Raw genomic sequence first — 25,271 nt, 5'->3', positions numbered from 1 at the left:
GCAGATCTCCTGGTCTAATTTTTGACTGAACAATGAATCTGATCAGAGAGAAACAAAATTGGTTGCATCAAGAATTAGAGTATTTCTTTTCTTCATGATTGTTGCATTAATGAGCAGCTACATGTATAGAACCAGGAGGTGACTAATGTAATTAACCTGGTGTAATGATACTGCTGAGGAAGAGAGAGAGGATTATGACATACTTAGATGTCAGTATTACACAATTTTGTATGTGTTCCCTGTACTATCGGGTTGTGTCTGACACAGAAAACTTAAACAGTGATAGATTTCAGTCTGCATCCATTCAGCTCATGCGTCTTTCTGTGTAAAATGAGGATGTGAAAGGTGGATTGCTTTCCCAGGGTTGAGGGGGTGGAGGTATTCAATTTTGGTGGTGTCTTTCCTTAACAAAATGATACTAATTATCATAAATCGTCCTTTCTCATGAAGAATCTTCCCAAAATGTCTGCTTCTTGGAGCAGGCATTGGGATTTCAGTGAAATCCCCAAAGACAAAGTAAGAACACGGGGATCGACACAACGCTGGTCAGGGGGAGGCAGAGGGACGGAAAACGAGCAACACCAAGACATATGCAACTTGCAGCAAACCCGAGAAGAGTGAAGAGCAAGCACTTAAAAATCATAACAGCAATAAGAGCAGAAATACATGCTTATTTTTAAATTACCCTTCCACCTTACATTTCACCCGCCTCCTGGGGAGAGAAACGGCTGACTGAAGTTTTGTGCGGGTCTAACTGCGGTGTGCGGGTCGCACTCGCAGCTCCGGGTACCTACGGCGGGGATGCGAAGAAGGCTGAGCTGGGGGGCGGCGGTGGGGGGAAAAGGCGATAAGCGAGGGAGAGACCCAGCGCCGTCTTTCCCTGGGCTCCGCGGCGGCCGCGGGGAAGCGACCCTTGCCGGAGCCGGCAGCGGCGGGCGAGGCGCAGGGCGGGGGCAGGCTGCCCCCCCGCCCCTCGCTGCCTGCCTGCTGCCTGTGCCTGCCCGCGCAGAGCGGAGCGGGGCGGAGGAGGAGGGAGGCTGCCGCCCGCGGATGCTGGGGCGCGGGCGGCGCGGGCAGGGCGGGCGGCGCGGGCAGGGAGCTGTCCTTCAGCACCGCGGGCCGCGGAGCGCTCCGCCCGCACCGCCGCCCGGGGAGCTGTCCTGCAGCACCGGCGGCCCGGGAGCGCTCCGCCCGCCCCGCCGCCCGGGGAGCTGTCCTGCAGCACCGCCGGCCAGCGCCGACACCGACACCGCCGCCGCCGCCGCCGCCGCCGCCGCTGTCGCTGCCGCGGGGGAGCCGTCCAGCGCCGCGCCGCCAACGCCGCCGCCGCCGCCGGCTTGATGCAGTAGCGGGGCCCGGGAGTCGCCGGGGGCCGCCGCGGGGCAGGGGGTGCCGCAGCCGGGCTCCGCTCCGCGACCCCCGCCCGGGAGGGGCGCCGCGCCTGTCCCCCTCCTCCCCCTCCCCAATCCCCCCTTCCAGGAGCCCCCCTCTCTCCTCGCCCACCTCCGCCGGGAGCGAGCGCCGCGGCTGTGCGGAAAAGCCATGGGAGGCAAGACCTCGGCACCTGTTCAGCTGAAATCAAGGGCTTACAGTATACTGGGCACTCTGGCTTGGTGGTAGGAGCGAGCAAAAGGAAGGAGAAGCAAGCAAGAAAAAGTGAGAGAGGATTGGAGCGACTGCCGCTGCCGGGAAAAAAAAAAAAATAAAAACCCAAGGAAGATAACTGGGAAGGAAAAGGATTTTCATGGCGCAGGCTGCAGAGCTAAGCAAGAAGACTGAAGGTTGCATCTCTGCTCTTACAGTCTCTAACTGTCTAGGTCCAGATAATGAGAGATTGTGTTGAGGATGCTGCTGCTGCTCCCCTGTTCACTGTGGAAGCCATCTCCAAATTAGCCATTACATATGGAAACTGGAGACCAGAATTTTAGAAAAAGGGATTAAGGCGTCTCATTTTGGGGGGGGTTCTCTCTTTATTTGTTTGGTTTTTCTTGGTTCTTTTCTCTCTTCTTTTTTTCTTTTTCCTTTTTCCTTTTTTTATATTTCAACCAGAACGTTTCCGATTTAAAAGGCAAGCCTCTTCCCGTGTGGTCTTTCTAATTTACACTCTTTTCCGTGGGCTTTCTTACCTCCCTTTTTTGATATCTATCTCTCTCTCTCTATACCCATTATCTTATTAGTCGGAATTATTATTCTTTTATTTTATTAAACACACACACCCCAAGAATCAGAAGGCGGTTGGGTATTTGTATAATGAAGAATTATGGGGCTCTTTGACAGAGGTGTTCAGATGCTTTTAACCACCGTTGGTGCTTTCGCTGCCTTCAGCCTGATGACCATAGCTGTGGGGACCGACTACTGGCTTTACTCCAGAGGGGTTTGCAAGACTAAAACTGTCAGTGAGAACGAAACCAGCAAAAAGAACGAGGAAGTCATGACCCATTCTGGATTATGGAGAACCTGCTGCCTAGAAGGTATTTGATTCTGGACCTCCACACCCCCCCCCCCCCCACCCCTTCCTCTCCCACCACCCCACGTTTCTCCCTCCTCCCCCCAATAAATCCCTCCACATTCCACCATTTTCTCACTTCATTCCTTTCACGGTGCATTGAGAGTGGTGGGCTCAGTTACTCAGAGCACAGAGGCAAGAAGACAGGCAAAACATTCACTGTTCTGTTCCCTTCTCCTTCTTCTTTCCCACCCTCCCCACTCCCACCTTCTCCAAAAATTCACTTCCTCCCTCCAACTAGAATAATGTGTGTGTTACAAAACCACCAAGAGATCCTCTCAAAAAGCAACTGTGCAGTCTGCCTGTCTTCAGCTTGTTTGTATTGCCTGGGTAAGCAATGCCAAAATGCTGTGTTATTGCCGTGCTCCGACTGCAACCAGAGAGTGAAATAATTGCTCTCTTTGCACAAGGCTTATTTGCAAAGACAAGACTGTGAGTGAGGGGCAATGTGGGAAGGACGTGATTGCAAAGCACTTTGGATGCAATTTAGTTCACTTTAGGAAGGAAAAAGAGAGAAAGGGAAGCAACCGTGCTATATCCAAAATGTCTCGTTCAGAATGATACCAGTCATCTCAAACAGAGTTCAGAGCATTTTGTAATATCTGTAGGCAACCACATCTCACTGGGCTGAATGCAGAGGGGTCTAGTTTTCTGCTGATTGGTTTGGTTTGGGGCTGGGGTTTTTCCCCAGTTTGTTTGTTGTTGGGAGGTGGTTTTGTTTGGGGTTGGTTTTGGGGTTTTTGGTTGGTTTTTTTTAAGGTTTATGGTAAAGGCTTAAAATAAACAGGTCTCTGAATGGAGAAATCAGCTGAAGTCTGATGTGGTGAATCTGAACAGCAACTCAGTGACATGTCTGATGACAGAAGAGACACCACTGCAGCCAACTTCTGGAATCAGACATTCTAAAGGGAGAGGGAAAGAAAAGAGGGGCCAGTGATTCGCTTTTAAATATGTGTTGCTGAGTACTGCTATTGGCGTACATGTGGGCTGGGGAGGTGGTCTCCAGCCTGCGCTGGAGGGAGAGGGGCAAGCGATGTAAATGCACGGTTTGTGTTACACACGTAGTGAGGAGAGAGTGAAAGAACAGGAGCGCACATTAGAGCCCGTTGTGAAAGCCCTATTTGTAAATCAGCTCCCAGCTGGACAGTGGGCTGCTGGGGTTCATGGGCATGCAGGGATAGGATCGGTGCCTGCTGGTGTCCACTGGAGCTGGGTGTGCCTGGAGCTCCCTGTTGGGAGAGAACGGCAAGTGGGTACCGCAGAAATTATTTTCTTAACCCAGCACTGGGAGATGGAAGGCAGGGGGAAGGGGGAAATAAACTATGTATGTTTTGATGTCTCTCACCAAAGAAAGCTAAAGCTGCTGTTTGGAAATGGTTGTGTCCAGGAAGAAGCATGAATTTCCCCCCCGTTCTTGGTGCAAATGGTTGAGTGATGGCTGGACATGTTTTGAATAGCTAAGTGACTTCATTGAGCGATGGTCTATTTGACGCATACTGCATTTAGTGCCCTTTGTCAACCCAAACTGCTGCCTTTTAACATATCCTGCAGAGGAGCTCTATGCTGAATACTATATGCTGTATCCACGCCAGAAAATCAATAGCAGTAAATTAATGGGGGATGTTTTAAACACACTTGCTCACACACACGCACAGATTTCCTGCAAATAGATAAATACATAGAGGTATATATTAATAAAAAATGAAAAGCCTTTCACACAGATATTCATTACAATCAGGGAAGGAGACATCTCCTTAATTAAAAATTAATGAGAGAGAGGGAAAAAAAAAAAAAAGCCCAAATGCAAAGCCATGCAGGAAAGAGAGGCTGCAGGGATGAACTCCCTTCCTGAGCCATGTCCCCAAGCTGGAAGCGGAGGGAGGCTGGGGTTGAGATAGAAGGTATGAGGACCCCAGCCAGGAGAGGCAGTGAATTCAGATCATGTCTATCTGCCCACAGAGCCGTACCCAGAGGGACGCGGTCTGAGGGGGAGGAGGAAGGGGCGGGTGAGGTTTGTCAGATTGGAGGAGCTCGGGGCTCCTTCTCCTTTACATCTGACAGGACCCCACAGGCACTGTTGAGAAGTGGCTTGCATGGCAAAAGAATGTGCCAGGATGCTTCCAATTAAAAGCTTTGAAGTGCCCCCAGCCTCCACAATGTTATGCTGCCAGCCCAGGTTCCCTGCCCTCCCTGCTGATGCTCTCCAGTGGGCTAAAACCCTCATAGCCCTGCATGAACGGCACGAAATTCAGCCTGAGCACAACCTGCATGGCCCTGGCAGGGTGCTCTCACTCACCCCACATGTGTGAGGGTCGGACTGGCCCAATCCCTCAGCCCCCCAATGCTGGGCAGCAGCAGCAAGTGGGGTAGGAGGGTGCAATGCACCACAGGGGAGCTGAGCCCAGCTCTGAGTGCCATGCCTGAGGGCACCAGTTGCACTAAAACTTGGATAAAGACTTTGTTTCAAGAGCATCTCAGCAGAAGGCAAAACCATCCCCATGGGCATGCGCTGAGCAGGGCCTGAGCATGGATTTGCCTCGTGAGGTGGCACAGCATAGGTTTGGCACTGGCACTGCTGGGATGCCTCCCTCTTCTTGGCTTCCTGCAGCCCCACAGCCTGCATGGGTTGCTGGCTGGCACTCCCTTGGTCCCAGGACAGCACAGCCAAATATCCCCACCAGCCCTTGGATGGCAGGGCTCTTACTGTCATGCCTGATCAACTTAGTTGGGGGGTATCTTCTTTCTTGTCATAAGGAATCAGAACTGTGTCCCTGGTTGATTCCCTCTCCCTGGTGAAAGCTTCCTGCTGGTGAACAGGAGAGAGAAGGATGCAGCAAAGACTCCTTTCCCCCATGATACATAGAGTGGGTAGATTTATGGAGGAAAGAGTTTCATCTCAGGAGGCTGTAAAAAGGACAAAAACCTTGGTCTGTGCACAGCCTCCCCATGGTGTGGCAGAGGGACCTGATAAAGGATGTGGGGCAGGCACTCTTCTCCCTGGGGTAGATGTCAGGGCAGGTCTGTAGGGTGAGGGAGGTAGTGAAGAGGAGGGCAGGAGGCTTTGTAACAAGAAAATAATCAAAGGAGGAGTTCAAACTGCCATCTGCTACTGGTAGGAAGCCTCTGATAATGTTGCCTTCATTTCTGGAAACGTGGAGGAACGCTGGCATTAGTCAACACTGTAGGCTGTCAGAGATGGTGGACACCTCATGTTCAAGTTATCGTACTAAATTGTCTTTTCTCTTCTTGGCCAAGAGATCCAGTAGCAAAAATGGATGTGAGTACTTATCTTGGGCTCTATGCACAGACACATTGTTGTCAGAATTGTAAGCTCCTCTTGGAGAATTTCATTCCCAGGCTTTCAATTTTTGGGTTTCCCTCTCTTCAATCATTCTATTCCCTACAATGGACTTTCAGCCAGCACTTTCAGATTTTTGTATTACTTCAAAGAAGAGTGTAATTTGGGAAGTTCCTCCTCTATTGGGATTTCTTTACCCCCTTTCTTGTGTCCTACAGTTAGCCCCTGTTCCATGGTGGGACTCAAGCAGACAGGTGGTGTCAGTTCACATTACTGCAGATCATGCTTCTGATTTTTTTCCCTAATCTTCCTCCAGATGATTCTCTCTTAGACTTTGGGGTTGCCCAAATGTATCTCTGGGCCATTCAAAAGTCGCTGCCCTTCAAGAAAAATGGTTTTTCTCCGCCCTTTAGCTGTATAGGCACAAAACACACGGGAACACTGAACAATTGAGATCTGCAAGCTCATGCCCCACATGGATGCTGCACCTCTTACAACTTTGAAATGGCTGCGGATATTCCAGCCTAATTCCTTCTTGGCACTGAATGTTTTAAAACCGCTTTTTATTATGAGTGATGCCCTGTCTAATTCTTTCATTAGCTCCTGTAGATCTCCTACAGGATCTCAAAAAGTGAGGGACGATGCCTTATCAGGGTCTTATGAAGCAAGCAAATGAAATGTATTTCGTATCTGTAGGTTATTGGTTTTGTCATGTTGTCATTATTATTAAGAAACGGATAGGTCTGGGAGGCTTTTGTACTGAGAAGGCTGGAGAGAAGAGTCCAGGGCAGGCAGGCATGAGTGATGCACATGGGGTTAGACATCCCTGTAGATCTGACTGGTGTGAAGGCAAGTAATTGAATGGATGTTGGTGGAGAAAATAATTCCTGCCTAGAGACCCTTCCCAAGGAGAATTAATGAGCTGATCTCTTCCCTTTCCAGCTTGTTATATCTGAACAGTGCATGAGAGCTAAGTGCAGATCCAGTGTTTGCAAAAATGAAGAGCTGACAGCAAAGTGAGGCAGGGCACAGGCAGTGGACAAGCTTCTGCCAGACAATTCTGGCGCTGCGTCGCTTCCTCTCACTGCCTTCTCCCACTGCTGTTTGTTCCTGGTGCACCTCTTTCCTTTCACATCCATTTTATATGTAGGTTTTTTCCCTGTTTTCCCTCTTACCTTTCATGATTTTATTTCTTTCAGCTGTTGTTTCCTGTCAGTGTCCCTAGTTTTGCTCTCAGAATTGCCTGCCGTCCTACTTCCAAGGATCCACAAATCTACAAAGGGTCTTTTCTTTTCATCCTTGCTGACCTAATCCAGGGCCTTATCTGAAAATTCAATGCGTGTAGCAGTAGATTAAATCATGGTCTCCATGTCTTCACAGTTCAGGACCAAGAGCATCCTAGCCCAGCCGTGAGATGCAGCAGGAGGAAATGACCAGGCACAGAGCTGATTGTTGTTGGCATTGCATCTAACGGGGAAAAAAGGATTCAAAGCTGGACAGGCCTTGGGTGAAGAAGAAGAAAAAGATAAAGGATTTTAAAAAGTGGGGTGGCAGATGGTGAGGAAGAATTACTCAGGATCCCAGACTTGGGTGGGTTTGGTTCTCCTCTCAGCTTAAATTCACACCTGCCTGAAGTCACAGAGAAGACAGGCATGTGAGGGGTTGAGACCTGCAGGCTCAGCTCCTTTGTAAGATCTGACAAAGAAATGCTGTTCCTCACTAGTGAGTTGCTAGAACAGACTTCTAAATTGCTTTTAAATTATGAATCTTCCTGCTGACAGAGAAAGAGGAATGGGTTAATACTGTCCTGAAATGCACCAGAAATTGCCTTGCTGAAAAGAGTGAGAGTGAAATGCAGTGGGAGGGACATGGAGGTTCAGTGTGGCAGCAGTAATGTATAAAGAAATTACACAGAGATAGAACAAATGTCTCTTTGCCAGGGAGACCAGGAGCTATTCCTATCTAATGTTTCACTTTTAACCCATCCCTTTCCCCATGCAGCCCTCTGAGCCCCCGTCTCACTTGGTTGCGGTTTGGTATGATCTAAGCAAGAGTTTTGGGGGAGGAGAACCACTGAGGTTTGACAGCAGAATCTCCATATTTATTTAATTTAAAAGCAGTAGCGAGGCGGTTGCCGGGGGGAGCAGGGAACATTTCAGGCTCTCAGATGGCTCTGCCCCCTGCCCCTGTTTTAAGAGCAGATTCCCAATCAAGCATACCCGGTTTATCCCAGGGGGAGCCCTCGCTGCTCCATTCTGCGCTGCATCTCCCTTCCATATCGCACTCGTTGACAGGGGATGTGCTGCTGCCTTCCTTTCACGGGCATGAACCCTTCCCCCTTGCAGGGGGCTCTCAAGGAGAGAAGGGAGCTGCTGCCGGAGGAATGGCTTACAGCAGGGGTCCTGATTCATGTCCTCCCTGCTCAGCCCCCAGTCCAAGGCAGCAGCCAGCCAGTTAGGCAGCCTCTGCTTAGGCATATGCAGATCGCAGTGTAAATACAATACACTTAAAAGTTATTTTTCCCTTGCCTATATAGCCCCAGCTTTTTCCTCACCCTCCATCTTTGACTCATTCTATCCATCTCCATTTTAATTTGTTCTCATTTCCCTCCCCTGTTTTTCCTCTTTATTTTTCTCTTTCATCTTTATGTCTCTTCTGTGCTTTCTCTCAAAAGCATCTTCTCCTTCATTATTTCTCCCTGTTTGTCTCCAAGTTCTCTGAGGCCCATCCCCCTTGCTCTGTTATATTATCCTATCTTATATTATCCTATCCTCTGTTATATTATCTTGTCCTTGCTCCTCTCCGTCCCCTTTGCTGCTGCTGACGCATTTCTCTATCCTCTTTCCTCTTCTCCCTGCCATCATTTCCCCCTGTCTTTACCCCATCTTTCATATAGTCATTCCCTCAAGCTAAAGGACCCCATTCTTTTGGAGCTGTGCTGCCTGTGTGCTCTAAATAAACACTTTTCCATCCTCTTTCTGGCTGTCCCCCTCCTCCTTTCTCCAGCCAGTGCCCCCTCCTCCAAGCAGTGTATGACACCAGTTGCTGTCACTGTCTCCTCTTACTCGCAGCCCAGCTACCTCTGAGGGGGCTGAAACCCGAGCCCCTCCCTCTGCTCCCCTCATTGCTCACTGCCTGTGGTCAGTCCAAGCTCCCTCCACTTTGCTGCCTCCAACCTCCCATGGCCGGAGGGCTCACTGGCAGCTCAGCTGATGAGCTGGCTCATCTGCGTGCAGCCAGCAACTGGGCCGGAAGGAGCTCATGGCAGCCCTAAATGCCCTCCCTGGCAACCCTCAGACATGGATCAGGCCAGGATCCAAATGGAAAATAAGGGTCTCTCAAGCCATAACCCTGGGGCAGTTGTTGTGCACTGCAGTGAAGGATCTCTGGTTGTCAGGGAGAAGAGTATCAGCGAGCAGTCATCCTTTTTGAACTGTTTTCAGGGGAATGATTTCCTCTGAGATTCTCAGGAATACCTAAGGTGGGAAGGTGAATGAGGCTGGGGGCTTCAAGCCCCATGGTTGTCTGAATGAACTTCTGTGAGGAGGGGCAGAGGATATCACTGGCTGGTGAGAAAAGGGGGACTGTGTACCACGCAGGGCTCTACATGAACCATGGTGACTCACTGGGTGCCAGAAAAGGGGACACTGCTGTTAATGGTCTAATGGAGCACATGGCTGCAGACAGAAAACCCACCACCAGCAAGTCCCCAAGCATAAGGAGTGAAGCAAAGGGGACAGCAAGAGTGCAGAAGCAAGGGTTATCCAAGGATGGGATGTTGCAAAGTCAGAATAGGGTTCATAAAAGGGGGACAGGGACAAGGAAGAGTAGGAAGGTTGTGTATGAAGGCTAGGCATGTTTGCCTGGAAAAAAAGAGGTAACTGAGAGGGAAAGTGATTGGATTGTGTTGAATAATGAATGGACTAGAGAAGGTGGATCAGTAGCTCTTGATTTCCCCATTTTGTAACACACAGACAAGAGGACCTGACATGAGTCACAGGAGACCCAGTTAAAGCTTTCTCATTTGATGCATATCAGGGCTGTGGAGCTCACTGCCACTGGAGCTCTCATGGCCAAGATTTTAACAACATTTAGCAAGCAAGTGGGCATTTACGACAGAGTTCACGAAAATTAAGCGTCCTCCTAATGGATGTGAACAGCATTTTGGGTGTTTTGTAATTCAGCAATTAAGCCAGTCGCCATAAAAAACTAGGATAACATTTCACAAGGGCAGTCTATCCCCTATCTGACTGCCATGTGGTTCTTGCCTCTTCCCTGAAACATTTGTCGGGGATTAAACAGAGCTCAGATTTACTTAGTCTGGCATTTCTTTTGTTTCTAGATGCTATGCTGTGCAGTTGCAATGTAAGATGCAAACTAGGCCTGCATTTCTGCTGGTGTCAATGACTGCCCTAATTTGACAAATTAACAGTGAGTTTAGGTATTTCTATCATATTTTGCTAGGAAAGATCTGGGATAGAGAGCAATTAAGAGCATATGGAATTAAGTGGAGTCCTTTTTCTTCACACCCCAGGGTATAAAGTAAGTAGCTGGCAATGAAGGTGCTATATATGTGCAAAGAATTACTATTGTTGAAGTCCCTGCTTCGCAGAAAACAATAGGCTTTGGGTCTCTTTGATGCTATCACAACTAAATTAGAAACAAGGGTGTCTCTTTCCTCTTGTATCTGTGGAAATGATGACTGCACTGGCATGCAATGACGTACAACACTGTAGTGTTTCTATGCACAAGAGATGGAGGCCCAGTTCTCCCCTCGTTGCTCTGATGTGACCTCGGTGACTTGGATGGAGCCACGCTGCTTACGCTGCCCGTGTAGGCAAGGGGAGAGCGAGGCTGAGGAAGGGCTGTGCGTGCTTCCAGCATCCATGCCCCCAAGGTCACCGCGTGTCCCCGCTCTGCCAGTGACATACCCAACCAACCAGGGGCTAAATTCACTTCTAGTGTGAGTGGGTGCGACAGCCCCAAAGGTAATGAGATTCTGCATTTATTTATGCCAGCTGTTTACCAAGTCCAGCAGTTCCTTCTTTAACTATTCCCATTTTCATCATCTTTCACCCTCATCAGGAAAATTTTATTTGGCTGCTTTTCCTGTGGGGTAAAAATTCTCATACAGATTCCTCACCTTGGATGCGTGAGTGTGTAAAATGGCAGAGGTGATCATGAACTTGCTGGCATTCACATTTCTCTTTCTCTTCTTTCTGCATTTCTATCTTTATCTGAATCTCTCTTTTTTATTGACAGCTTTCTGTCTCCCAGACCTGTTTATTCTCCTTGTGTTACAGAAAAGCTCTCCCATCAAATTCCTCCCATAAAAGCTACTCAATCAGAGTTTTCATATCAAGCCCTTCAGTACAGGTGAAATCCACTTCTGTTTCTGTGGCACAGGTGACTAAAGTATTTATACTAGCTTCCTGTCAAATCTATAACTCCCCAGAGAAGCATATGGACTTTATGCTGCATTTCCTATTCCCCCAGAGCATATACTCCTATCTTCTAGCTGTGAAAAACAGAAAATGAGGATGGTATACAAAAACTTGAGAATGCAATGTCATCCTATTCATGGGTAGGGATTTTTCTGATGTGTGTTTTTGCTAGAAGCAAACACCTATAAATTTCTGATTTAGCTTGTTGTATAAAGAATACATTCTGTCAAATAAAGAATAACACTATCCACCTCCGTTTCTTGGATTTTCTATCCCTTTCTGATTTTTCTCTTCCTATTTCTCAGTTTTCATTCTCCTTCTGAACATGATATTTTTTTTTTAGTGCTGGTTTTATTTTTCTCCTCCCACTCCTTCATAACAACATTTCATTCTTAAATTTGCTATCACTAAGGGAACTTCTCTCTTTCTTCAGGTCTTGTTTATATCACCAGTGTAGCTGCAGTGAGATGGATAATGCTTGAACACTGAATATTTCCCAAGTTTATGGTTGTGTTCATTCAGTATCACAGATCACTGTGAATCAAGCGACTTTTCATCCAACCCTATTTGCTGACTTCTGCAACTTTACTGTGACCTGTCCATTGTAAACAGTAAATTTCTGAGAACCTGTTCCTGGAGCTTCATCTCTTCCTGAGGATGTTGCATAATATTTTTCTTTCTTAGTTCAATTTTTTCTTCACCTTTGGTTTTCATTTTTCTTCATTCTCTTGATCATTCTTCTTCAGAATTCGCTGTTTCTTCATCTCTTCTCTTTTTTCCACATCATCTCTCATGTGTGGATTTTTCTCCCACAGTCCTAACCCTTGATGATGTTTCCCCTCTTCCCTTTACATTTCTAGCCCATAGTCCTCCTGGGTAGGAGGAGGACTTGATCCCATCCCATCCAGCCTCTTTGGAGAGGTGGTGGAAAAGGACTGACAACTAAGTCTGTTCAAATGTGCATGTGTGCACATGTGCACACGTGCATCTCCTTTTCAGATATGATTGGTATGAAAGATGAAGTGGTTTGATTTTGACTTTTGCCTTTCAGGCAGCCATGAGGAGCCATTCCCAAATGTAGATAGCCCCCAGAATTGCCTTCAGGGTACAGGGTCTCAAGGGACCAACCATCAGGAATTTCTGCTGCTTTGTTTTAGATTCAAGCATTGTCCTTTTCCTTAGGCTGAGGGTCATGGGTTTTTGAAGGGCAGTGGCAGAACCATGAAAGAAGGCATTTTTCTCTTGCTCATTTTTGAGTGAGGAGTGAATGAACTGTGATAAATATTTTTCTGTATATAACTAGAGCTGTCTCAAAGAAGTGGCAGAGGAAACAGATGGCAGAGGCCCTTTATAGGCAGCTGCTGTTGTCTCTTAAGGTGTCACCATCACAAGAAAAGTGGTTGTAATTGGGAGCTTCAAGATCTGAAAGGACTGAAAGGACTTGAGCAGAAAAGAATGTCATCCTGCCTGAAGGCAGGGGGGAGGGGGATGGAAATTAAATATTCAGAGACAAAAAGTACAGGGAATGGGTTGGAGCCACTATGAAGTTTTACTGAATTTCACAACCACAGGATGGATGGTTTCCCTGTGTTTGGGAATTCCTAATGGGCCACAGACAGTAGGAACATTTTAAGCAGGGTGAAGAGCTGTTTTAGTTTATTTTGGGGACAGCAAGAGGGGCCAGTGTCCAGTGGAAACACTTGAGTGAGAGACTGAGATCCCCACTGCACTGTGGAAATACAGTGGGGCAGGAGTGAGGAAAAGTCCAGGAATAGCTATCTCCAGGCTCCTTTCTCCTCCAATTACTTCCAAGCAGTACTGCAGTGCATGCTTTTGGTATGGGGGATGCTACAGTTTGGTGTAGAAGCTTCTGTCCCAGATATTCCTCAAAATGCCTGCCTGGAGCCCTATGATCTCAGTGTATGCAGCACAGACAGAAATTGTAAGTTGACCTGTGAAATAACAGAAGTGGAGACATGTAGCTGCTCCCTAAAAAATAACCAGGCTTTGGTTCCTTCATATCTTCCAGGCTTGGGGGATTGCACAATGGGCTAGACCTCTAAGTCTTCCAAACATGGAGTCGTTTTAATCTTTCCTGCTGCTCATGTGTCTCCAAAAGTAGGAGCCATGTATTTCTTTCAAGGAAGAGAAAATACACAGAAAAAATTCAATAGGAGAATTTGGGAGGAAGCCTGGGAGGATGATAGGGTCTCTCATGAAATGCAAGGGTTTGGGGCAACAGAGCAGCTGTGAACAGGCTTGCTGCTGGAGATAATTGGAGCTCAACATTGCACAGTGTCCTTTAGCTGAGGATTCCATTGGAACTGTACTCAATAGCCTCAAAGGGAACAACTGCCAAGAGCAGAGCAGAGCAGTGCAGCTGCTTTGCTTTTGGGAAAGGGAGCAAAAGAGAAAATAATATGTCTACCCTGCTGAGTGAACTGCAATGCAAACAGCAGCACAGCACAGAAAAATGCATGGGACTGACAATTTTTCTAAATTTTGGGTGAGCACCTAATCATTGCACAACTCTTTCTCAATCATTGTTCCGTTCTTCCCCTCCTCATCCATCACTTTGTCCATCTGTTCACAGGAAAGCATAACTCAGAAAGGACAAGAATGACTTTCCAGGAATTAATTCCAGGGGCTGTCTAAGATCACAGGAGAAAGGTGTTTTTCTGTGTGCTGCATCATTACAGCTTGGCCCACATTTACAGGAACAGTGAGGGGGAAAGCATTCAGAGAAAAGCAAGACTGTGAGAAAGAGCATTGTGACAATATAAAGGCACCAGGACCAGGGAGGACTTTTATTCTTCTGCAGAAACTGAAGGGATGGGTTGTGTCTGGGAATAAACCAACTCAGGTGTGGAGGAAAGCATTTCTGTACACTGGAAATGGAGGGACATTTGGGGCTGGAAAGGTCTGTGACAGCTGGAAAGCACAGCTCACCAGAAGGAAACATTAGGCAAGAGAGGACCCAGGACTTGGCCACAGCATGACAAGGGAAGGTGGTAATAGGATTGCAGTGTGCTGGAAGGAGATAATTGAGATACATGGTCTGAAAGAGGAAGATGAGTCAGAAGAAATCCTGGGACTCAGAGGTAGGAGAGGTTTGAATTGCTGAGAGAAGCAGGAGTATCAGAGAGAGCTGGATGGATGGAGAGACAGACCTCCTCATCCATCTTCTCTGAATTGTGGAATGGGATGGATTTTCACCTGCTGATGCCAATATCTACCACCACTAACAGCGCTCCCTCTCACTCCTTCCTGCCCCAGTCTGTGGGAGAAAGAAGGGTTCAGACATAGAAAGACTGGGCAGGATCAATCGTATAGACCAACCAGTCTTGGACCTCCAGCAATTTGGAAAGTGTGACCAGTGGTTTTGACTCTATACAGTGAAGTTTGAAAAAGGAAAGAAGAAACAAACTAGTTGGAGCATGACATTTTAGACTTGACTTGGTGATGCCAAGAAAGGCAGGCACGGCCACCTCATATATTGAGGCTCTGTGCTGGTCTCATACTGGAAGCACATGAGTTTGTCCTCCTTCTCGAGTCTTTGGGTACATTTTTCATGGCAAAGAACCCATGTCTTGGCTAGATTATCTTTGGTAAAGCACAGGAACTAACACTTAATGCTCTTCTCTGGCTGCTGTTCTTTGGTGGAGATTTTCTGAGAATTTTACCTTTTCTTGCCATTGTGCCATTGCAGCTACACAAAAAATGCTTCACACAGGGTGGAAACACCTTTATGCTAGACACTGTGCACACACAAAACTGTTGTCCCTACATCAAAGAAGTGACACTCTAAGATGACAAATGACTTTTGAAAGGCAGCAAAGCAGAAGACAGCAATAGTGTACAACTTGTTTCTGTGTTGTTGCTTTTGACATTACTAAGAGGCTATTACACCTAGAACTGACTTCATCTCCTTCTCCAGGCAGAATGCAGAACAGACCCTGCCTGCCCAACACCAGGCAGTGCCAGGAGGAGATTCCCAAATAACTCTAAGCAAGCTAGCTTAGGTATTTCAAGTTCTAATGGCCACTCAAGCATGGTGCCCTGCACAGGCAAATTAGCTGTGCATCTGAGAGTTGTCAGGATGCAGAGTTTACTCAGGTGTGCAGATTCCAAAACCCATGCAAGGTCACATTCCATTGTGCCATGGGCACTTGTAGTAAGAGCCTCTCTTAGTTCTCAGTCCAGATCTAATTCCCATATCCCCAAAGAGGCATACCTAAGTGGCTGGAGGGGTTTTCCCCCATGCTTGGTAACCACAGGTGGTCTGAAATAAATGAATGATCCTATCTCATTCTGTCCCTATGGGAGGTGCATTGTGTTATTTTGGGTTCTAAAATGGAGCTTGGCCCAGACGTGTGTGCAAGTGCTTGAGAAATCGGGAGCCAGTAGATGCCATCACAGCTGGATTTCTCCTTTGCAGTTTTAGCAGGCAGGGCTGAAGGACACAGAGACTAATCTCCATGTGACCTGCAGATCCTGTCCTTTTACATGAGGGCTGAAGCTTGCTGAAGAGGCAATGCTGGAATGCTTTTGCCCATGTGGTATCTGCCCTGGGGATACACGGCCACTTCTGTCTCCAGGGTTGTCACTTACCAGAGAAAAATTCATTGGATTCATGACAAAACTGCAGGATTTACCAGCAAAGAAATAGTTTGTTCTTAAAATAAATAAAATCTGATCTGGAGGTGGTGATTTACACAGACACCCAAGAGATCACTTATTTTGAGTATCTTGTTTAATTCTCACTGAGACTGCTAGTTTTGTCAATCTGTATCTTAGTTTTCTCAGGGAAAAAAACTATAATATATTACAGGGCTTCTTCCCATAACAAAAATGAAGGAAAAGACTCAAGGAGAGGAAAGCTCTAGGCTCATCACTTCACTGAGCTGCACCACAGCAGGGACAGTGGTCAAACCCCACATTCAAATAAATTCTTAAGACCTATGTGAAGCTCTTCTCTTCCTTGGGATCCACATGAAGAATTAGATCTCTGCAACAGATACACAGTCAGTAGCTTTTCCTAAATAATGAACTAATCAGAAAGACTAAAAATAGGCTGCACTGGAACATCAGTTCAGCCATTTGGAATGTAGAGCAAACGGCACTGAATGTGTTTAATGAAGTGAAAGAGCTTTGTTTTTAATCACCGAGCTATTGATAAATTGTTGATAGGTGATCAAATGTGGACTATGCTTTCAAATGTTGTGACTTTTTGAACCTGCCAAGACCCTCTTGAGCCACTCTTGATCCTTTCACTGCTAATGTAGTAGGACTTCCTGCCCTTTTCAGGACCTAAAATAACTGTAACGTCATCTTTTTTTTTCCGGGTAACAAACATCTAGCCTCTGGGCCAGTGATCAATTTTCAAGACTAAATGTTCATAGTTGTACAAAATCAGACCCTGGGAACTGGGTCGGATATGCGAGAGAAGATGACAAGATGGGAGGCAGATCAGTTCACATCTCTACATGCTGTAATCAGGATAACACCAGGGCATTAGATTAGGAGGATGGGGAGAGTGAATGAGGGAGAATCTGGTTTTTAATTGTACAGCAGCAAAACATGAGTGGGGAGTCAGCATAGACCCTACAGCAAGGGAAGATTTCATTTTCATGCAGGGAAGGAAGTAAGCTGGATCCTCATGGGTGTTAAACCAAAGGAAGTAAAGGAAACTGAGGCTCTAATAGGAAATTTAGGTCTGTTGTAAGGTTTGAGAGAATACTATTGAACTAGTTTAGTTCATGACAGACCCAACTGGCTGTCCTAGATAGACTACATCTTCCAGCATGTCTGGGTCATACTTGGTCCAGAATGACAGAGGAAGAGAAAAGAGACTTAAGCAGAGACCACATGTCCCTTTATTAATGTCATCCAGGATTTCCCCTATATATGGAATGTCTTCAGATGGAATGTAAGCAAAATTATTTGTTGTTTTGTGCTATTAAATGGGCTGAATCAACTGGAATGAATTTGAGAACTGACTCCTATTCACCTGCTCTGGCTGATATTTGCTCATACATCAGTGATCTTAGTAGGCAGCTTGCTGTGCACCTTGAAGCTATCTTTACTTTTCCCTCCAGTGGAGAAGAACCAGAGTGTCTTTCTCACAGTCTGCAGGAAACCTCAAACCACATTTGAGATATAGTTTATACACTACAACAATTTTGTAATGCTGGTTTACTTAGAACACACAGTTCTTAGCATTCCTAGATTAATGTTAATGTGTCCCCCTCCCAAGGTGGGGGTACCTCATCCAATCCATTCTAAGTCAGTATAGTAATTAATTATCTGACTGAATATTTGTACTCTGCTTATAAACTCATGAATTACTCAATTCCATCCTATTTGGAGCCAGGTTTTCCTTTTAACCTCAACAGCAAACCAGCTGTCCATCAATTGTGATGTGCTCATACCTTAGGGTGATGAGAGCAGCAGAAAAGCCTAAATGGGTTGCTAGAAAGTGCTACCAGTAAAACAGAGATGCATTTCATTAGTGTTGGGAGGATTGGCAGCTCTTTAATTGTATGAATCACCCAATGGGTGTGTTCCCAAAGCCAATTGGAGCGTGCCAGTTCAGTAGAGCCACAGTGAGCAACGCTGCTGCGTCATTCAGCATTCTCCAGTGAGTGATTAAATCCATGTCATTTGCCATAAATCAAATGTTGTCACAGGGTCAGTCCTGTGGGTCATGCTAGTTTATCGTGGGATTTTGCACTGGTTCTATCAGGTACTGCTGTGTCACACAGGTTTTTTCGAGGTCATGCTGGGATCTTCAGATACTCCTTGGGAGCCCTGTTGGAGTGCATCAGGGAAATGATGAGAAGGGTTTGCAATGTAGCCTTCTACTGCACTAAGTTAAAGCTGCTTCTCATGGCTGAAGTATCACTTCTCTGGAAAATGTGCATTTTTCTCATTTATTAGTTTAAGCAGACACTGTGACATTTGTGATTTTGCATTCCAAAACAACACCTGCCCAAGGCCCAAAACAAATAAGATCTAGTCTTGAGGCAGTGGTTTCCTTTTTTTCAGACAGAAAGCATCATGCTATTTCAGTTAATTCTGTTGCTGCCTGACTCCATGGAGTCAGATCCTGCCCTTTGCTAACATTGCTGCACATTGGTGGTTTACATTCCTGTTATCAGGAACTCCCACATAGCCAAGAAATGCATAAGCTTTCCCTCACTGAGGGGATGTGGCCAAAGGACGAACAGTACAAGACATCACGTTCCAGGAGTCCCTTGCTACAGTGGTGCCTTGTTTGCAGTTAGGATTTGATCAGGTATATGTTGCAACAGCCTTGAGGTACTCCAGCTTGTATCAGAGACTAAGCCAATCTCTTCTGGTCTGGTGATCAGAAAAACAGAAATGCAGCATAATGCCACCTTTAGCCCCCACACAAACCATCCTGCTTCAGACACCACTGAGAAAGCTGGAAATCCACAGCTTCCCTCCAGAAGTCACTTTGAATGGCATGAGTTGAAAATGTTGGCATTTTTATGCATAGAGAGACTATTTTAGCATTTTTAAAGGACCATTATGGCCTCCTGTGAGGTCTGTGTGGTTATTTAAGAAGTAACTAATGCTTGCTTTTGCAGAAAAGCAATGTAAGAATAGTCTCGATAACATTTTTAAACTCCTCAAAATAAATTTATTTTCCATGACACACATGACCCCTCTAGAACAGAGAGTGGCAGATCATGGTCTGAAAGTTTTACTGGCACCAGTCAAGATGACATTCCAAACCCACTAGTGTCATCACTGGTCAGGTAAACAAAGGCGAACAGATAAAGTACTGAACCCAAGGTCCCAATTTGCAGCAGCAAAACCAGGGCTGCTGGGTGAGGTTTCAGCTTGTGCTTTCCATGCATGCAATTGCTGTCCTCTGCTCAAAGCAATGGGAGCCATTCTGGTAGTGTGTGGTTTTTCACCCCTTGATGCTTTCCATCACCCAGTGTCTCTGGAGCACAAGAAAATACTCCCATGCCCATTCTACCTGTGGAAAATTTCAGACATTGGAAGTTTAAGTGGTAAGCCAAGTATACACAAAGACTGCAGCAGAGCTGAACTCACTTTTCACCAAGCCATAAGTCCCTATTAGATCACTCTGCCTTCCTTCCAAAGTGCTGTTTACCTGGCCTCACTGCCTATCACACCATGGAAGGATACTGACTGTTTTGCAAGTGTGAAGTACACAGATATTCTCTAAAGCTCCAGGGAAACGTCATGGATAGCAATCAGTAGCATATTAGAGCCAATTCAAACTCTACAGTACTTCTTTCAAGCTCCCAGATACTTTGAACATAGGAGGTCTCTGCTGGAGCCACACCAGATCTTGCTGGTCTTCAATTAGAGTCAGTGAGTGAGCCAGGAAAAATGTCATTCCCTCTGAAACCGAAATCAAGTTCATATTTTCCTGAGCAGAGGTATTTTAAGTCATTCATTATTATCTTTTTTTTCCTCTGCGAAGCAACGCTCAATTGATACTCAGAGGTTGTTAGAACCAAAGGGGAAAGAGAGAACATTGGGGTACTGTTCCTGCTGCAGTTGCAGGCTTACTTGACACCTAAAAAAGGTTTTATTAAAAAAACAAACCATTTCTACAATGCTTTGAGTGAGAAGAAAACAGCAAGGGAGAAAAAGAAAAAGAAAATCCATGCTGTTTAAGTCTTGGGCAGTGTCAGGAAAATAAGTCATGAAGTTGACATATTGGGTCCAATCCATGGCTACTAAAAGTGAGCATGAACTACTAATTCTTACGTTCAGCAGTGATGCATGTGAGGCTAAGACACAGATTATTTCATGTAGCTTTTGTGATGGAAGAAGAATCCTATACTGAATTCCTGTGTAGGTCTGTGACAGATGGTGTTTAATAGCAACAACAGGCACTCTGGGTATGTTCTCCCATGTCTTGTTGGATCCCAGCTTTCTCCTCAGGCTTTCCATGTCAGTTGTAACTCACCTGGAGAAACTTTCAGGTGTGTTTTCCTAGTGCAAAAGCAAGACATGGAAATGCATCCACATTAAGTTGCCATCACAGTGCAGTCTCATGTTTGCCATGTGATGCAGGCAAGGACATAATTTGGCACCTAAGATGGCTTGCTTTCTTCCAAACACCATCACACAAACGTCCATTCATTTCTTTCTCCATCTGCCTGTCTGTTTTTTTTTCTTTCTCATTCATGTTCAGCAGGTGCCTTCAATTCCCAAACATGTTCCCAGATCTTTCCCAATGTCAGCTGTGAAGTTAAAAAGGGATTTTCTGAATTTGATTGATCAGGTTGTCACAAACCTGGCTAGGAGCCATTTGTTGGACACTAATCAGATTGCTGCTGCAGAATCCAGCTGCTGAGTTTCCAGCATCCTTTCAGCCTCTGGAGTGTAAAGAGAGACAAAAGCACTACACCTGACTGGGCATCTCCAGGGATGTTTGAGGGGCACAAAGCTCTATCGACCATTCCTTCTTGAGAACTTGACCTCCTACTGCAATTGCCTCTCCCTGCAGGCTCACACAACTTCCCCAGGTAGCTTAAGTACAGCCTTTCACAGAAACCTATCATGAGGCATGACCTTACTCTTTCACTTACAGTCACTGCTAGATGTAACACATCTGTGGTAAAGATGAAATTTGCATATAATGTCTGAACCCATCACCTCTCAGAAAAAACAGATAATGAAAAAGCAATAAAAACAATGTCCCCCCCAACAGCTCCCTCTCTTTCTTACTCAATGGGAAATCTCCTGCCTTCAATTCCAGCTCATAATTTGTCTTTTCTACTCCTGGCTATTCCCTTCACCAAATGAGCCTTTTCTCTTTAAAAAACCATTCTCTCTTGTCTCTTGATGAAGTTTCCTGTTTTGTTGCTCAACCAAGTCTTTCTTTACCTGGCTTTGTTCAGCCTTTTGCAGCCTGCACAGGGCTCAGCAATCCTACTGCCCCTGCGTGCAGTCTCAGTCATCACCCACCAGGGTTCAAGGACCAACTGCTGTTGATGTATGAAGGACTCTTCTGCCTCACAGTGAGCAGGAATCCACACTGGAGTTATTCTCGTAGTGACAGCAATGTAATAACACCGTGACATCAAGGAGAGTGCACAGCTCATGCAGAGGTCTCACATCAACATGAGGCTCAGCACCAGCTGTTCAACAGGCATTTAAACCTAGTGCTATTCTAGCAGCGTACAGGCTCACTAGGTACAATGACTCTGAAAGAGGTACAGATATTTATCTCAACAAGCTCTTGAGGCCTTCAGCTGCTCATCTGGCAAGTGCTCAGAGCTGCTGCTTTTGGAGGACACATGCCCACCCGGATCTCCTCCAGCCATTCAAGTTCAGTGTGCAGCAGCTTGGACCAAAATGACAAGATTAAGACACAGGCTATTTTCTAACTGTTACATGAGTCAGGGGCCCAGTGCACAGCATAGTCTGCATGCTTTTACAAAGGAAAATAGGTGGAAGCATCACATTATCTGTGGCTGCAGCTCAGCAGATGCTCCATTTGCACACTACAATTTATGAGCTGTGCTGTGGAATGATTTAGAGGGTTGAGGACAGAGTGCTTTGCTTTCATCAGGGATATGGAGGTAAAGGAAGACTTGCCATGAACAGGCTGTGAATACAGCCTAGAGAATAAGACAGAGTTTTCCTGTGTGGGCTGACATGCCCACACATGGACCACTGCACAGATCACCCTTGGAGTAAGGATGATTCAATGGGCTCTTATTATAAATGATCCTTGGCTAACAACATAGAGAAAGTAATTTATGCTTCTTCCTGCATTTCTAAATAATCTTTAGTACGTTGAATTGTCCATAAATCTACTGCTGTACTTTGGATACAGGTGTGAATCCAAGGACTCTCTGACTCTTAAAATGATGAAGTTTGGCAAGTAGAAACCACTTTTTAAAGCGAGTATTCACTTCTCTCTCTTTTAAATGCTGCAGGAAGTTGTGACACACTTACAGGAAGTAAGGTCTGATTCTGGTAAAGTGGGCTGAAATAACTCGCCATTTTCAGAGCGGGATGAAACAAATGGCAATTATAATGCAAAAGCTTTATGAGCATGTAACTGTTTAAAAGCTGATTATGAAAAAGAGGGATTTGGCATCCAATCTGGAAGGGCAGTAGAGGGAGGGATGGCTCCATGGCAGGACTCCTGTTGGTGTATGAATGTCTGCACCGTGGTGGCATTGTTATCCCCTTCTTGTCCTGACAATACGCAGTCAATGGCACTTCGGGAGGTGGGTGGGAGACATCTGGTTAATGAGGAACAGATGGACCTCATCGGACATGCACTATACCTGCTCTTTTCTTTGCAGCTCCCTCCCTCACTCTCTGATTTCTCTATTCTTTGCTGCAGCTGAGCTCTTCCCTCTCCTTCCTTTCAAATGGGACAGAATGTTTGTGTGCTTCCAATAAAAAGCAATGAAATGCTCTGGTCAGAGCCAAGTGTGATACCAGCAAATGCAGTTAGGAAATGACTCAACTGTAGAATGCTCCATTCTCTGGGACCCCTATATGTTGTGCTGGTCCCCGTGCCACCTTACCACTCCAGTCCCTAGACCCATCATGACTGTGGAAAACAAAGGCCACTTTTTCATTTGCCATTTCTTTGATAGGACCTGTTTAATAACCTGAGAAAGACTTTCTCGAAGCCCATTGTTTGGGGCCTTTGGGACTTGGCAGTTTACCCTGCTGTGATAAGGTATTTGTTTATGGGGATATTTTTTAGAAGAGGCACAGTGATTCCAGGCAACCTGAATTTCCCTTCTATCCTTCTAGTTCCTTCACGGCATGTAGGTAGGATTTGGGTCTGGGCTTGTGTGTTCTCATTCAGTTAACAGATGCCAGTAATGTGGGTTTGTTGGTCTTCCATGAAAATCTGAAAAGCTGCATACAAACCAGATCCTGAGAGAAATACAAATTCCCAAAGGCTTGTGCATCTCACAGCTCAGAGGAGACAGCACAGTGTTCCTAGATGTGCTTCTACAAAGGAAATCTTCCTAAATCCCTGTGTTCCAACCAACGCTGACAAAATAGCAAAATAATTCCTATCAAGTTCCAATTGGCTTTCATTAATACTGGTGGCTTTCATTGAGATTTTCTTCCCAAGAGATATGACAGAAAAGTCAGTCTCTAAAGCCCTTCTCACTCCTTCTTGTAACAATTTTATTTCACTACAGTTATGCTTGCTCAGAGTTACAGAGTTGAACTGATCCCTCAGTTTAATTTACATGATGTTCTTATGTAACACCAGAACAAGGTTTTCTACCTTCCTCCAACTCAGCAAGTATTTTAGTCTGGGTGAACAAAGTCCCCTGAATCAGTCCCTTTCAAGGGCAGCAAGCAGAGGCATAGTTAACAGTCCAGCCATGCTACCTTCTTCTGTCTCTCTAATCTGAGAGCTATTACTGTGTCCAAAACCAGGATTAATTTTCAGTGTAGGTTTGTCTTGGATAAGAGGCCTCCACATCCCTTCTGTGGTTTGTACTCCAGCTGCCTTTGAGACACATTGGGTTTTTTATATAGGGCACAATTACAGCATGAATGAGGAAGGAGAACTTCAAAGGAGGATGATTAGGGTTGGATGAGCTGGAAACCAAGTTAATTCACTTGAGTTGATCATTTCAATGAGGAAAATGGAATGAGTCCCCATGCTATTCTCTTCATGGCATACAAATGCTGAGTTAGCATCCAGATCCACCCTCTGCCAGGAGCTTGACTTTATGGACAACTCAGAAGTATTATTCAATATATGTCCCAGCCAAAGCATCATGACTATATCTGCTTGTCCTTGGCTTTCCTTCCAAGATCTTTTCCATACTCTCTCTCTTTCTACCTTTTCCCAAATGTGCTCTCACTCCTCTTGTTAACTCCATGGAGAGTTAACAAGCAGATCCTAACACAGTGAGTTAGCAATACCTCAGCAGCCTTAGAGGATAGGACAGCATGATAGGACAAAAAAAGGAGGAGCCTGTTCATCCTTCTCCTTTTACCATTCATCAGAAGCTGAAATATGGTCATCTTAGCACCTTAGCTTTATTCTGTATGTCATACACCCCTATCCACAGAAGTCTATTCCTGCCTGGGACATTTCCCTCATTGCAACAGAGGAATGAAGATCCTGACATGCTCCCACTTCTCAGAGTAACCTCTTAAGTCCAGCGTGGCAAGAACTGACTACACTATTCCTCTCCCACAAGCTACTGAGCATGGCAACAGAGTCTGGAACTGGTGTATGCTTCAGTGAGTTCACAGGGAGATAGATCCCAGTCTGAGAATCCCATCCAGAAATCCTCAGGGAGAGAATGTGCTCAGCCATCCCTGGCAGCTCATCTTCAGGCTTCACCATGCACATACAAACAAGTCTGTCAGGTCAGCCAGTGCTACCTCTTTCCAGATGCTTGGATGGATGTACACTTTCTTGTTTTGTCTTAGATTATTTCCTTATACACACCTCGTATCTCTCCTTGGACACATCCCACAGCTACAAAAAGTCGTCCCGATGGCCTCTGCTCCCATTGGAGGAGCATCTGCTCAAGATCACTGATCATTTAGTCCTCCTGATGCAATGGAGCTGGGATTGTCTGGGAGTTTCTTACCAGCAAAACCTCTCTCTTTGACAGGTCCTTTCCTTTAAACTCTGGAATGCAACTCTTGGCAAATAATGCTATCTTCAGTGTTCCACCTCTAAATAGCCTTCCATCTGCTGAAGAGTGAAAATCAGTGTCGGTGCACCTGAACCTGTTCCCTTGAAGGGAGATTTTCTGTGCACTGCCCCAGATTTGTCAAGTCCATTATGAAGGATCCTGTTGTGCAGAGCTTCAAATGGAGACACACTGCTTTGTAAGATAAATGCAGGTTGAAAGCGTGCAGCTGCATTCCTAGAGAAAAGGGCTATGATTCCCCAGAGACCCTCGAAGGTCCAAGGTAACTGCAGTCATGACCTCATTGCTTGCACCAGTCTCATCAGTGCAGTAATGGAATGAACTTGTACAAGTCCCACTGG

The 25,271-nt window shown here is 45.9% G+C and overlaps 1 protein-coding gene across 2 annotated transcripts in view; it reads left to right on the top strand.

Annotated features, from left to right (window-relative positions):
* The first annotated feature begins 890 nt into the window (after positions 1–890).
* The window catches only part of CACNG2 (calcium voltage-gated channel auxiliary subunit gamma 2), a 52,630-nt gene continuing 28,249 nt past the window's right edge, over positions 891–25,271 (top strand). The window contains exons 1-2 of one of the 2 annotated variants that reach the window (XM_054631770.2): positions 891–1,781; positions 2,326–2,471. In XM_054631770.2, the coding sequence (XP_054487745.1) occupies positions 2,330–2,471 (142 nt within the window). In that variant the 5' untranslated portion in view covers positions 891–1,781; positions 2,326–2,329. Of the gene's footprint in view, positions 2,472–25,271 lie in introns of both variants that reach the window. The other variant, XM_054631769.2, reaches the window with a different exon arrangement.

The sequence above is a fragment of the Agelaius phoeniceus genome, chromosome 5 (genome assembly GCF_051311805.1).
Source record: "Agelaius phoeniceus isolate bAgePho1 chromosome 5, bAgePho1.hap1, whole genome shotgun sequence".
NCBI lineage: Eukaryota > Metazoa > Chordata > Aves > Passeriformes > Icteridae > Agelaius > Agelaius phoeniceus.
This window is presented reverse-complemented; position numbering and strand designations above follow the sequence as displayed.